Raw genomic sequence first — 15,444 nt, 5'->3', positions numbered from 1 at the left:
ACCCGGCTCCTGATCCTCTTATTACCCCTGTAATATCTTATTACAGTAACCCGGCTCCTGATCCTCCTATTACCCCTGTAACATCTTATTACAGTAACCCGGCTCCTGATCCTCTTATTACCCTATAACATCTTATTACAGTAACCCGGCTCCTGATCCTCTTATTACCCCTGTATTATTTAAGTATTTTCTTCTTTTTCTTATAGGATTGTCTCTACGGTGCACGCATTGATTGTAGGGTCTTTCTGCCTGTATATTTTGGTGTATGATGAAGCAGTGAATGCGGATCCTATATGGTAAATATGTTACTTCTTTATATATATATATATATATATATATATATATATATATATATATGTATTTGCATTGTTAGTTTATTCCTTCACTATCATCCCTTTGTCGTTTGCTTTTTTGTTTCTTCGCTGCCTATCTTATATCTCTATGTATTGATGGGATGGGTTCTTACAGGCCACCTATGTAGATGAGTAGAGTCCATACATGAGAAATGTTTGGGGCATATTCCCTCCATTTAGAATCAGTAAATGATCACTGAACCCTTATCACGGAGCACAGAAGTCAAGGTTGTTTTGCTTTGATCTGGTATCGGTCTGTAATAGTTTAAGATACTGATATTTGATGACACAGCGTTATTTAGATAACTATAGGAGGAGCAGACAGATATGAGACACATGACAGCTATGTATACCAGAATATATAGAGTATAATGGCATGTAGATTACACAGCAGGTCTATGTAGGTTAAGTCTGGTTAACGATTTACATTGGAATACACGCTCATTAAAGCAACATTCCACCTTTAACTAATGTGTGGTGTCAGGGCTATTGACAACCACAACTCTAAGCCAAACTATTCACCGTTGGTCATGACTACGACTACAACACTTACCATATAAACCTTCATATTACATTGAATAACGTTGTAGCCCTGTGTACAGACTATGATGTATATGATATTTTCTGATTTAATTGTCCACCCCAGCCAGAGTTTACTTATACAGACCTCTATCTTAAGGGCTTGGCCTAAAAACGTGATAGGAACGGGCCTCACTATCCAAACATGACACGCTCAACAAGGCCACGTCTTGGCAGAACAAACATTACGTTCTCCAGCCTCAGGTTTACCATCCCTCTCTTTCTGCCGGGACTTTGTCATCTCTATATGATGCTCAGAGTTGCAGACATGAGTGTATGGCTGTAAGAGGATAAAATGATAGATATCTCTTAGCTGATGGCTGTTTGCAAAGTTATAAAATCATGTTTTCTTCTAAGCTGAAGTGTTGCAGAAGCTGGGCTGAGCTACAGCATGCACACCTCTTCCCTCCCCCACTCCTCCATACATGATTGATGTACAGCCTACAGGTGATGTTCTAGCTTAGTGCTGGAAGCCAAACCAGGGAGGAGTGGGGGAGGTAGGAGGTGTGCATGTTGCAGCTCAGCCCGACTCTATGACACTTGAGCGTTAAAGGAAAACATGATTTTATAACTTTGCAGCCAGACATCAGCTAAGAGACAGCTATCATGTGTTTAATGTCCCTATCCACTATCCGCCCCTGTCTGCAGCTCTCATATAGAACGGACAGAAGAAAGGGGCAACACTTAAAAAGGTTCAGTCCAGAAGAGACAGCTGGGTAGCTAGGAGTACGCTCCGGATCTGGTTAGGAACCATGACAGGAGCAGCCGCCCCCTTGTCTATAGATCCCACTTCCATGATCTAGCAGGAGAAGATCCCGGCTCCATGGCCATCAATAACGATCACAGATAAATCTCTCATTTAGGATCAAATGCTATAAAAGCCAATAGGACTTTTGTCTGAAATTCTCATTTATCATGTATTAGTTCTGGTTTAACTGGAGAAACAATGAGTCTTCTATGAGGGACGGCTGAGAAGAAAAGCAGCTGTCCCCCAACCGCACGTACACTCCCTGCCTGCCCAGGGCTCCCATATAGTAATGGCATCCACATAGATGAGCCCCTACAATGGCGCCATCTGTATGGTCACACAGTGCTCACTTCATAGCAGCGGCCATAGTGCAAAGCCCTTACTGGAAACCTGCCACCCTGCTGTGTCTGGATATCATAGACACCATAGAACCCCTCATGCCAGTACCTTTAAACCTACCCTACCCTGCATAACACGGATGCCCAGTGTATGTGTCCCACTGTATAACCTTCCCTTCCAGGCCATGTACCTGGCCATGACCGTCCACCCTTCCCGCACTCTTCCCACACACACAGCTCTCTTGTTCCTTGTAAACCCTCTTGCAACTTCTTTCCTCTTACTAAACCCAAACACGGTGCCCCATGGGAGGGCACACAAAGGCTGCCTTATGTGGGAGATAATAAATCCCTTTGTTATGTGAAGTGGGTTAATCTCGCCCCTCCTGACGTGGTCACAGCTCTCAGATCCGCCACTTAACCCCTCTTCTGTCTGCAGCCGCAGATCTCTCTGCCTTATAATATGGACCTTCCTCCTTTTTGCTGTGTTTGCATTATGCCCGGTTAGACCCCAAGAGCTGATATTCCTCAATGGCTCCCTTTTTCAACATGTATATAGCTCATTATATAAGACATGATGCACCTTCTACTCCAATCATATCCAGAGCTGTCTCCAGATTCCCGACTAGTTTTCTGTGACTGGGTTGAAACGCGTTGTAAAGAATTTGTGCAGCAGCTCTGGATGTGAGTGGAGACAAATACATGATATGAATCTGAAAAAACTCAACATCATACTGAGATTTAAGGGACGTTCACAAGTTCCGTGCGTGGTCCATACATACAGAACGGAAACCGGGAACGGTTTAAATCTTTGCGCTCCTGTACTGACGCAGGGTGAAGCGCCAAGATAGAAACAGTTTGGGAGCTCCCGGAATCATCATGATTTTCCTAACTCCCATTGGTATCGTCCATGCGCGAACCATATTTACGGGACATGTGAATGCCTCTTAAACTGTGAAACATTGGTGGAAGCGGAGTTACGCTTTTGGTAGGATTTCTAGTATTAATGTAATTGACCCCATTCTCCGCCACATGAGGCCAAAGAAGTCACATTGGGTTTATGTAACCGTCATCACATTGAGTTCGTGAGAAGTTGTCATGAGACATTGACCTTTATACAGGGTCTTATCTCTACGCTCCCAAAATGCATTGGACATACTCAGCGGCTATAGCAGCACTACCGAGAGCTCCACCACCTTTAAGTTGATTTCTGTCTGTTAAAGTGGTCTAAATAACCTTCCCAGCCTCCCTAAATCTCTATTGTTTGGCCAGCTGTAATCAGAACCACACGTCATTACGGTCTCCACCCTGGTGCCCTCAGAGTACTAAGTCACACATTCTAATTTACAATATATAATAATTAAAGAGGCCGTCCAGGGAAAATTAACTTGCCCCCCTGTGGATAGGGGAAAAGTTAATTTTCCCTGGACAACCTCTTAAACAATAAAAAAAATTATACATATCCAATTTTTTCAAAGAATACGGTATAATTAATTTCCTTTCTTCAGGAGGCCCTAGTCAGATGCCCACTTTGCCACTCATCACATCCATTAAAGGGGTTGTCCAGCGAAAATCTTTTTCTTTTAAATGAACTGGTGTCAGAAAGTTATATACATTTGTAATTTACTTCTATTAAAAAATCTCAAGTCCTCCCATACTTATTAGCTACTGTATGTCCTGCAGGATATGTGGTTTTATTTTCAGTCTAACACAGTGCTCTCTGCTGACATTTTTAGCCGAAACAGGAACTGTCCAGAGCAGGAGGGGTTTTCTATGGGGATTCATAGAAAACCGGGACAGAGTTCCTGTCTCGGCCAGAGATGTCAGCAGAGAGCACTGTCAGACTGAAAATAAAACAACACTTCCTGCAGGACATACAGCAGCTAATAAGTATGGGAAGACTTGAGATTTTTTAATAGAAGTAAATTACAAATCTATATAACTTTCTGATACCAGTTGATATGAAAGAAAAAGATTTTCACTGGACAACCCCTTTAAGTTGCTCTAACTAAAGTCTACCGGAGTCATTCGGAGTTCTTTGCATTGTTCTCTAGCCTTCCATTTTTGGCTCTTCTTCCCGCTCAGTAATCCCCATTTCACAGTCTGGGCCGTTGCCAGGCTCCACATTACAGGAAGCGTTATCTGATGGCAAACACTACACTGCATAGGGCAGCTATTAGCTCTGCTACTCCGGTGTCATCGTGTTAACACGTAGAGCCTGTGCGGGCTCTTATCTCGGATTTAATGGCCGCTTGCTAATTTGATCAGGGAATTTTCACCTGGAATCCAAATCTTTTTAAGTAAAGCGCTCTCGACGTCTTCTCTTTCCATAAGTATTTCAAGATTCTATTTTCATTTAACCTCTTAGTTTCCCACAAGTGACTATAAGAAATCTGAGCTGCCAACTGTAAACGGTAAAAACCAATCAAATTAGAGAAGGACAACGTTTTATCAAAACAGAATATATATTTTTTTTTTTGGGGGGGGGGGGTTGATTTAAAAAATCTTCCACTGATTGGTATTGGCAGCTGTTATGTGTACTTATATTTTCTAGGTCAGTGCAGCTGCTGATTTATAGTTACAGCCTATACACAATCCCTGTGGGTAGTATAATAATGCAGCTGCATTACCACCCCCAACTTCTACTTACAATTCCTTGAGTGCTCCAGAGGTCTCAGTGGACAGTGAAGGTCAGTGTTTAAATATATATATATATATATATATATATATATATATATATATATATATTGCAAGAAATGCCTGCTTGCACAACTTTGTTAATCTGATAGAGGGAAGAAGACTCTACAAATAGGGAAAACCCACTGAGCTGAGAACCTGCAGCTTCACTAGCAGGGAACAACCACTGAGTTCTGAACCCACAGCTTTACAAGCAGGAAACACACACTACATTTTGAACCTGCAACTACACAGTCAGAAAACACCTACTGAGCTCTGAACTCACAACTCTACAAGCAGGGAACACCCACTAAATTCTCAATTTGCAGCTCCACGGGTGGAGAACACCCACTAAGCTCTGAGTCTGCAGCTTTAGGCTGGGTTCACACCATGTATATTTCAGTCAGTATTGTGGTCCTCATATTGCAACCAAAACCAGGAGTGGATTAAAAACACAGAAAGGATCTGTTCACACAATGTTGAAATTGAGTGGATGGCCGCCATTAAAACAACGGCTGTTATATTGAAATAATGGCCGTTATTTACTGTTATATGGCGGCCATCCACTCAATTTCAACATTGTGTGAACAGATCCTTTCTGTGTTTTTAATCCACTCCTGGTTTGGGTTGCAATATGAGGACCACAATACTGACTGAAATATACGTAGTGTGAACCCAGCCTTAAAAACAAAAAACACCCACCAAGCTCTGAACCTGCAGCTCCTCAAGTAGGGAAAAGCCATCAAGCTCTTAACCTGCAGCCCAACAAGCAGTGAACACCCACTAAGCTCTGAACACTTATCTCCACAAGCAGGGAACACCCACTAAGTCCCAAACCTGGAGAACACCCACTAAGCACTAAAACCACAGCTCCACAATTAGGGAACATCCATTAAGCTCTGAACCCGCAGCCTCACAAGAAGGGAACACACACTAAACTCTGAACCTGCAGCTCCTCAAGTAGGGAACAGCCACTAAGCTCTCAACCCACAGCTCAACAGGCAGTGAGCACTCACTAAGCTCTGAACACATGCTTCACAGGCAAACAACACCAACCAAGCTCTGAACCTGCAGCTCCACAAATGCAAAACACCCACTAAGCTCTAAAGCCACAGCGGAACCCACTAAACTCAGAACCCGCAGCTTCACAAGTAGGGAACACCCACTAAGCTCAGAACCTGCAGATCCACAACTAGGGAACACCCACTAAGCTCTGAACCCACAGCTTTACAAGCAGGGAACACACACTACATTCTGAACCTGCAACTACACAATCAGAAAATACCCACGGAGCTCTGAACTCACAACTCTACAAGCAGGGAACACACACTAAATTCTGAACCTGCAACTCCACGAGCAGGAAACTCCCACTGAGCTCTGTACCAGCAGCTACAAAAGCAAAAAAAACCACTGAGCTCTAAACCTGCAACTCCACAAGCCATAAACACCCACTAAGCTCTCAACCCGCAACTCAAGAAGCAGTGTGCACCCAGTAAGCTCTGAGCACATAGCTCCACAAGCAGAGAACACCCACTAAGCTCTCAATTTGCAGCTCCACAGGTGGAGAACACCCACTAAGCTCTGATACCACAGCAGAACACCCACTAAGCTCAGAACCTGCAATTTCGAAAATAGGGAACACCCACTAAGCTCAGAACCTGCAGATCCACAACTAGGGAACACCCACTAAGCTCTGAACCTACAGATCTAGAAACAAAGAACACCCACCAAGCTCTGAACCTGCAGCTCCACAAGTAGGGAACAGCCACTAAGCTGACTTATTATAGAAGACAGGAAAATCTGAAGCAAACCAGGCAGACAGCATCATAGTGGCAGTACATCTACAACCTCTCATTACTACATTACAATACCTATAGGACTGGTTACGGCAGACATAATAGTTGTCCCTAAGTGTTCCAGAAACAAATGTAACAAAGAAAGCATATCCGCCTGTTTCCGTTCATTCTCCACCTAGTGTGACCGGTTGGGCTGCATTTTGTAGACCTTCGTGTTTATCTACAGGACATCACATATATGTCTGAGATATTACTACACGAGGGCTCCATCTTCCTCCCTTCTGTCGCTCTGGTGTGTCTTCTTCATCCTCTGTCCACCCTCTTCCTCCATGTTGTCCATAATTCTCATCTGTCCATATGATTCATGCTGCTCCTCTTCTCCTTTCATGCAAAATGTTTCCAAAATTCCCAGGAATCACTGTATAAGGCCCTGTTCACACGTTCCATTTTGTCGCATTTACCGAGTACCAACGACTTGTGAACACGGCCTTAGTCATTATAATCAGAACAATGTTCTCATCCATGTTCTCATTCCAGGGGGGACCCATTTCAAGTGAAAATGAATGTTGCCATCACCTGTGGCTACCTCGTCTATGGTAAAAATCCTACAATTATGTATATCAAAAAGTTATAGACTTATCAGAGTCCCAGAGCCATATTGTGTCTCAACCAGAATCAGTCTGCTTATAACCAAGAAGATGGTGGAACTTAAAGGGACACTCCGGGGAAAATGTTTTGCTTTCAAATCAACTGTTGTCAGAAAGTTATATAGATTTGTAATTTACTTCTATTTAAAAATCTCCAGTCTTCCCAGCTGCTGTATGCCCTGCAGGAAGTGATGTATTCTCTCCAGTCTGACACAGTGCTCTCTGCTGCCACCTCTGTCCATGTCAGGAACTGTCCAGAGCAGGAGAGGTTTTCTATGGGGATTTGCTACTACTCTGGACACTTCCTGACATGGACAGAGGTGGCAGCAGAGAGCACTGTGTCAGACTGGAGAGAATACATCACTTCCTGCAGGACAAACAGCAGCTGATAGGCACTGGAAGACTGGAGATTTTAAAACAGAAGTAATTTACTAATTTTTATAACTTTCTGACACCAGTTGATTTGATTTTTTTTTTACTGGAGTACCCCTTTAAAGGGAATGTCCATCTTTTAGGACTGTAATGACCCCTGCAGTCACCCAAGTCATGGACTGATGGAAATGCATCTGGATGTCATCAGTTTTATAAAGCTGGGGGTCCACTTTATAGGGAAGTTTTCCCAAATTACAGTTAGGGGTTATCTAGAAATAATCAGATATGCCCTCCATTCATGTAAACGGTAGATACCAAGAGAGACATGTCGGAATGGACTATAGACATTAAAGGACAAGTCTGGCAAAATGTTTTTATTAAAGTATTGTACGGCCCCGGGTCCAGATGGACTGCCCTATGATATATATAGATGTCATTCTAATATTCTTTTACCATTTCTGCTGCGGGTTCTCAATGAATCCTGTATACAGGGGTTTTTGCCAGCGTCCATGGAAGAAGCCAATATTATCCTTATTAAAAAGAAGGGTAAAGTAAACACTGAGATGGAAGCCTACCGCCCCATCTCATTGCTGAATACCGACTACAAAATATTTGCTAAGGTACTGGCAATGAGATTGGGGAAAGTAATGGAAGCTATTATTGCAGACGACCAAAGCGGCTTTATGCCGGGTAGGAGTGTCCATCATAATATTAAAAGAGCCTTCCTGAATATGCAAGTTAAGGGAGAGGGTACCAGGGCGCTGCTGGGGCTTGACGCGACCAAAGCTTTTGACCGCGTGGAGTGGCCCTATTTGTGGAGGGTCATGGAAGGTTTCGGTATCGGTAACATCTTCTCAGGTATGGTCAAATTGTTGTATAGGAACCCCAGAGCCTCAGTTAGTGTTAATGGTATCCCCTCCCCGTCATTTATAATTTCAAGAGGAACTAGACAAGGCTGCCCCCTTTCACCATTATTATTTTGTTTATATATAGAGCCCGTGGCAGAGTGGATTAGGCAGTACTGCCCATTTAAGGGTTTTGGAGTGAGGGGATGCGAAGAAAAAATCCTCTTGTACGCCGATGACCTGCTCCTGTTTGTCTCCAGCCCCGAGAGTTGCTTACCGTTAGTGATTGCCGACTTTCAGAAGCTTGGGTCGTTTACGGGGCTGGAGATAAACTGGACCAAGTCGTCGGTGTTACCATTGGACGGGGCCGTAATAGGGGGAATAGGCAATTTAAAGATTCTTGCGGAGGGGGAGGGATTGGAGTATCTTGGGGTGGTTCTGACACCCTCACCAGAGCAGTATGTAGAATATAATCTGAAGCCTGCTGTGAAGAAGGTTCAAGACAAGATAAGTGTATGGGGGAAGCTGCCTCTCTCTATGTCAGCAAGACTTTCACTAATAAAGATGGTTGTTCTTCACCAGATCGGTTTCTTCTTGGCCGCTGCTCCCTCCTGGATCAGGGATAAATGGTTCCGGGGGATCGAGCGGATCTTGAATGGGTTGATCTGGGGAAGAAAGAGGGTGAGATTGAAGTATCTACACTTTTGCCCCCCCATGAAGAAGGGAGGGTTTGGGCTTCCAGACTTCAGATTATATTACTTATCCTACCAGCTGGGATTTTTGCTGACATATAAGGATGTCCTTGGGTGGAACGGAGGTAATGAGAGAAACATATTTACCAAATTAGAGTCGGGTGGGATTCGGATGAATGCTTCGAATAAAGACTGGTTCGGAAATCAATGTAGTAAAGTTTGGAAAGAAATAAAAAGGATATGTAAGGTTAGGGGGAGTTTAGAATGCACTGATTTATGGGAGAATACGTATTTGACAGAATTTGCCAAAATTACCTCACAAGGGTACTGGAAAAAGTTACACTATGTTAAAGTAAAAGATTTTTTTGTAGATGGGGCACTAAAAGATATAGGTTCACTGTCCTTAGGGGGAGGGAATGAATGGGGACATAGATTTAGATATTTGCAACTAAAAAATGCACATGATAAAACACCGGATAAAAGTTTATTTTTTGTTTATTATAATGATGGAATTCATGATATAATGGGAATACGTGGGGTTAAACACATAGTTTCTAAGATATATAAGATTTTACTAACACAAAAATACAGTTTAATAAAGGAGGGTTATAAGAAATATTGGGAGAGGGATCTTGGACCACTGACCATTGAAGAATGGGATAGTATCGTTAGCAGTGTAGCTAAGGTTTCCACGAATCTAGAGCATAACCTTACCCAATTTAAAGTTATTCACAGGATTCATTACACTCCGGTTTTTATGGAAAGGATCGGTATTAGGGACAACTCTTGCTGTTGTAAGTGTAGGATGGAGGGTGCAGGGTTGTTGCATCTGCTATGGACATGCCCAGTCATAGGGGAATTCTGGTCAGAGGTTAATGAAGAGTTAAATAATAGAGGTATTTATGAAGGGGACATCCCAATCTTGCTAGGAGTCCTTGGGGATGGCGGTGGCCGGGGAGAGCGCAGCAGCTTGATTAGCTCTGTGCTGTTTCTGGCCAGGCTGACTATCCTCAGGAACTGGATTAACGATAAAAAACCTACTAGAGATGAATGGTTAAATTTAGTTAATAGAGCTAAGATGTTTGAAGTGTGGAGGAAAAAGACAAAACTGGTGAAGAAGTGGGATGCATGGTAGGGTCCGTTGTGGTTTTTTTTTTTTTTTTTTCCCTGCTTTCCTGGCCGGGGTCTGGGTGGGAGGGAGGGTTTTGAGTGGGTGTGATCCTTTGGGGATAGAATTGCTAAGCGCTTAACAATGAATATTGATTTTGAGCCAGAGGGTCATGTTGACCAATGGAATGTATGGCAATTCTTGTATGTTGGATATTTTTTTTATATATTATAAATGAAAAAGAAATAAAGAATTAAAAAAAAAAAAAAAAAATATTGTATGGCCTCTAAAAGTTATACAAATGACCAATATGCTAAAATTATTATGTTAATTTGTTTTCCCTAAGACCCATTGGCATCACAACATATGGGGTAAATTCGCCCCTGCGAGCCCCTGGGACGAAGGAATATTTAATGAAAAAATAACAATTAAATTTTAATCCCCTCCTCCATGAGGTATAAATAGGCTCCACCTCCCCCTAGACCTCAGTCTAATTATAAAGAAACATAAAACACAGGGAGGGAGTCTTGTGATGCCAATGGGTCTTAGGGAAAACAAATTAACATAATAATTTTAGCTTCCCTTACGTCCCATTGGCATCACAACATATGGGGAATTAGCAAGCATTATCCCCAATGGGCGGGTTATTTATTACGTCCGCATTAAGAACAGATCTTGCAAAGGTTGTTCTTGACAAGAAAGAAGTATCCAGCCTGAAATATCTCACAAAGGTAGTCAAAGACGACCAGGTAGCTGCCTGTCATATGTCCTCAAGTGGCACAGCAGCATGCTCTGCCCAAGTGGAGGCCACAGCTCTAGTAGAGTGAGCCCTGGTAAATTCTGGTGGATCCAGATCAGCAGAGGAGTAACATAAGGCAATGGAATCACAGATCCATCTGGATATTGAAGGTTTTGAAGCCTTCCTCCCCTTGTTCTTTCCTGCGAAAGGGATAAAGTAATTCTCATCTTTACGAAAATCACCTACTCTATGTAGATAGATCTTGATAGCTCTGGATACGTCCAATAAAGAAAGATCCAAGTCTTCTTTAGATGATCCAGTAGGAGAAAATACAGGCAATACTATTGGCTGGTTGATGTTGGCAAATGAAGCCACCATAGGCAGGAATCCTGGAAGGAACCTAAGGATAACTTTGTCTTGGGAAAAAATCACGTATGGAGGTGCGGAGCCAAGGGCTTGAAGTTCTCCAACTCTCTTAGCAGAGGTAATGGCTAGTAAAAGAGAAACTTTCAATGTTAACTTGAAGTCTACTTCCTCCCAAGGCTTAAAGGAAGGAAGACACAGGCGTCTCAACACAAAGGATAAGTCCCATGGGTCTACCTGCTTTACCAGGTTAGGCCTAGTCTAGCCTTAACAAAATTCTTTACCTCCAAGATCTGAAAGAAACGTGAGTTTAGGTGTGCAGAGAGGGCTGCTATCTGCACCTTGATGGAACTAGGTTTTAATCCTTTATAGAAGCCTTCCTGTAAAAACTCCAATGACTGTGGAGTAGAAGGTTTAAGTCCATCAATACTCCTGCTTGCACACCAATCTTGAAAATCTTCCAAATACGTGCATAAGATTTATTTGTAGTGCTACTACGAGCGTGAGAAAGAGTATACTATACCTTCTCAGAAGAACTAGAGTCTAATATGGTCCTCTCAGTCTCCAAGCTGTCAAGCTGAGGCTGGAAGATTCCTGCACAGATGTTGACCCTGGAATATTAGATCCGGATGCAGAGGTAACCTCCAAAATTCCCCTCTGCTCATATTCATGGGCAGGGTGAACCATGACCCCTTCGGCCAGAAGGGAGTTATTATTATTACTGACGACTGATCTAGACTGATCTTCGTCAAACTCTGGGAATCATGGCTATGGGAGGAAAGATATACGCCAGCTGGTATGTCCATGGTATTGTCATTGAGTCCACTACCGTGGGATTGTCTGCCCTGTAAAGGGAACAGAAATTCCTCAGTTTGGCATTGCTTGCTGATGCCATGAGGTCTCTCTGAGGAAGCCCCCACCTCTGGGTTAACTGAATGAACACTCTCCTTGAGAGAGACCATTCCCCCGGTAATGTCAGGCCTCGACTCAATCCGCCAATATATTGTCGACACCCCTGATATGAATCGCAGAGAGTCTGGTTTTTCTGGTTTCTGCCCAACAGAAAAATCTTCTCTACTTCCCTGAGGAGAGAAGGGGATCTGGTACCTCCCTGTTTAGGTACGCCACACAGGTCCTGTCGTTCATCCGGATTCTGACTGCTCTCTGTAAAATAGGAGGAGAAAAATTAAGAAGAGCTAGGTAAATCACTCTGAGCTCCCTCACGTTGGAGGGCAGAGCGGATTCCTGTTGACTCCAAGATCCTGCAGTCGTGATGACTGTCAGATGAGCTCCCCAACCTGTTCCTGAAGCATCTGTCGTGATGGTTATCCAGTGTGGTTCTGAAAATAAAACTCCATGTTTGACTTGTCTCCACCACATTAGAGAAGGTCTTGTTTGAGTTGATAGAACATACCTCGCATCCAAGTCCTTCAGTCCTCGGTTCCATACTGTTAGTGCTTCTCTCTGAAGAAATCTCATGTGCCATAACGCCCATGGCACCGCGTCCGCAGCTGAGGTAAGGAGCCCTAGAAAGCGCATTTATGTTCTTATGGATACCTGACGAGGAGGAATTAGGAATTAAGTCTGATTTCTCTATGTTGATAAGCCAACCTAATTGTTGAAGTATGTCCTGGACATAGTTCAACTGAACTCTCAGAAGATCCTGAGTCTGAGTCATAATCAACCAATCGTCCAGGTAAGGGATAACTTTAACCCCTGTAAACGGAAGCGAACCATCATGGTGACACTACCTTTGTGAAAACAAAGGGTGCGGAGGTATTCCGGATGGAAGGACTTTGAATTGTAAGTGTCTTACCTTCCCCTGGATTTGGATGGCGAAGGCTCTCCTGTGAGCCTTCAGAATCGGTACATGAAGATATGCATCCGGTAGATCTATGGTGACCATAAAATCTCCCTCCTGGAGGATAGATTTTACCGATCTTATGTTCTCCATGTGGAACGTCTTCTTTATGATGCACCTGTTGAGATATCGCAAATCTATAATAAGCCTCCAATTTCCGGATGGCTTCAGCACTAGTAACACTGGGGAGTAAACTCCCTGACCGATCTCGGATAAAGGAACATCCTCTAGAGCCTCAATGGAAAGGAGGTAAAGAATTTCTGTCTCTAGGACTAAGTGTCTTTCTGGCTTAAGATTTCTTGACAGAAGAAATCTTGGAGGAGGAAGAGATGATAAATGAAGGACATAACCATTTTGAATAATATTTAACATCCAGTGATCTTTTCTTAATTCTTCCCAGGCAGGGAGAAACAAACTCAGACGTCCCCCCACTGGACAGCTTCTGCGTCAGAAATCTGGTTTCTTGTTGGTGTCCTTATTCTGCTGCTTCCCAGAACCTCTTCTGGAATAGTTTCTTCCTCGACCTCTGTACTGGTATCTCCCTTTGCCTCGCTGAGGAGATTTTGCTCTGCGAAAGGAATCACCGCTCTTATAGGACAATGGTAGGGACTTCCCCTCCTTGTCAGACAATTCCTCCATTAATTTATCCAGCTCAGAGCCAAACAGCCTACCTGGCTGGAACTCCATATTACAGAGCTGAATTTTGGAGTTAGCATCTCCAACCCAGGGTTTTAACCATAGCGCCCTTCGGCAGCGGTTGAGAGCGTACTAGTTTTTTTACGCTAACCTGGTTCCCTGAGATGCATCATCGCAGAGGAAGTCAATGGCCATAATGACCTTTTTTAAGGAGCGAAGGACCTTGTCCCTGCTAGCTCTACCTTCCAAATTTTCCTGGACCTTGGTCAGCCCTCTTCTTAGGCTTCTAGAAACCTCAAAGAAGAAATGGAGACTGCCCCTTGGGCTGCCGCTGCCGTATATGATCTCTTGAGGGCTACCTCCACCCTTCTATCCATCGGATCCTTAAGATTGGATCTGTCCTCCGCAGGCAGCACAGTACATTTTGACAGTTTGGCTATGGCCGGGTCCACCTTTGGAGGCTCAATCCAGTCCTTACATTGTTCTTCCTTGAGAACATATAAGGTCTTAAACCTCTTGCTCAAACCCGGAGCCTTTTCCGGTTCCTTCCATTCCGCCTGTAACATAGACACTGAAGTCTTACCCACAGAAAAAGCCCTAGGCTTTTTTGAGGACGACCAATCCTATCCTCTTCTATTTCCTCAGGGTGTATTTCAGCCTGCACAGCTTAGCAGAGCTTGTGAATTCTATCAGCTGTGAAATACCCCCTGAATAATTCTTTCTCATCTTCAGAAGTAGAAGAGGTTTCAGAAGAAGATGATGACTTAACTTCATCAATCACAGTAAAACTGAAAATGACCATAATCCTACAGCCATAAAGTAATATACTCACAGGCTGGGAGTAGAGAGAGAAATACTCCGTTTGGTCTTTAACTTAGGACACGGGCGGCGATTCTCATTAGCCGCTAAAGTCTTTTGCACATAGTCCTTGACCCATACAACTACATCCTGAACATCAGGCTCCTCATAGGTTTAGGTCTGCATGAAGGACAGCGTACTTAGGCATTATAAATATTTTTAGGCATTATAAATATTTTTAGGCATTCATAAATATTTTTATGAAAGAAAGGATGAATCTTATCTGGAAAAAATGATCCTCCTACGGTATCCATAGCCGTCAGGTAGAGGAGTCTCACACTCGGCACATGAAGTGCTTCCTTAGAAGGTCTTTTGCCAGCAGCAGGACTGGTCTCCATTTCAGACATCTGCAAATAATCAATGTATTACAATACATATAAACCACTAGCCTGGCTAGAGTGATATCGGAAAGAGACACTAGGTGGCAGCAACACTTACTTTTAAGCATATAGAAGAGAGATCGCAGCACTTTGCACTCAGATGTTTTCTATTAGATTCAAATGAGCCACAGAAAATCCTTCCAGAGGAAGACAGCCAGACCTAGAGGTAGCAACAGCTTACCTTCTGCCTTGAACACACAGCTAATCCGGCATGCAGAGAGACGCGCCGCTGCCGGCCCCCGGAAGTGACATGACACTGATGCCGCAGTGCTGAGATGCACGCAGCGCCGATGCGTTCCACAGTCGAACGCGACTGGAAGAAAAGCCAGCGGCTCCGGTGACACGCAGAGTGCGTTCCAAGACGCACTAGGTAAGAAAAACTTAAAAGCTAAGACCTGCAGAAGCAAATATCAGGATACTACCTGGACACCGGCTCCAGCGGCATCCCAGCAATCA

The 15,444-nt window shown here is 43.5% G+C and overlaps 1 protein-coding gene across 5 annotated transcripts in view; it reads left to right on the top strand.

The window, feature by feature from the left end:
* The window catches only part of LOC138769022 (TLC domain-containing protein 4-like), a 40,591-nt gene that overhangs the window by 18,075 nt on the left and 7,072 nt on the right, over positions 1–15,444 (top strand). For all 5 annotated transcript variants that reach the window (XM_069947197.1, XM_069947206.1, XM_069947214.1 and 2 more), the window contains 2 exons: positions 207–296; positions 7,025–7,083. In XM_069947197.1, the coding sequence (XP_069803298.1) occupies positions 207–296; positions 7,025–7,083 (149 nt within the window). The remainder of the gene's footprint in view (positions 1–206; positions 297–7,024; positions 7,084–15,444) is intronic.

The sequence above is a fragment of the Dendropsophus ebraccatus genome, chromosome 1 (assembly GCF_027789765.1).
Source record: "Dendropsophus ebraccatus isolate aDenEbr1 chromosome 1, aDenEbr1.pat, whole genome shotgun sequence".
Classification (NCBI taxonomy): Eukaryota; Metazoa; Chordata; class Amphibia; order Anura; family Hylidae; genus Dendropsophus; species Dendropsophus ebraccatus.
This window is presented reverse-complemented; position numbering and strand designations above follow the sequence as displayed.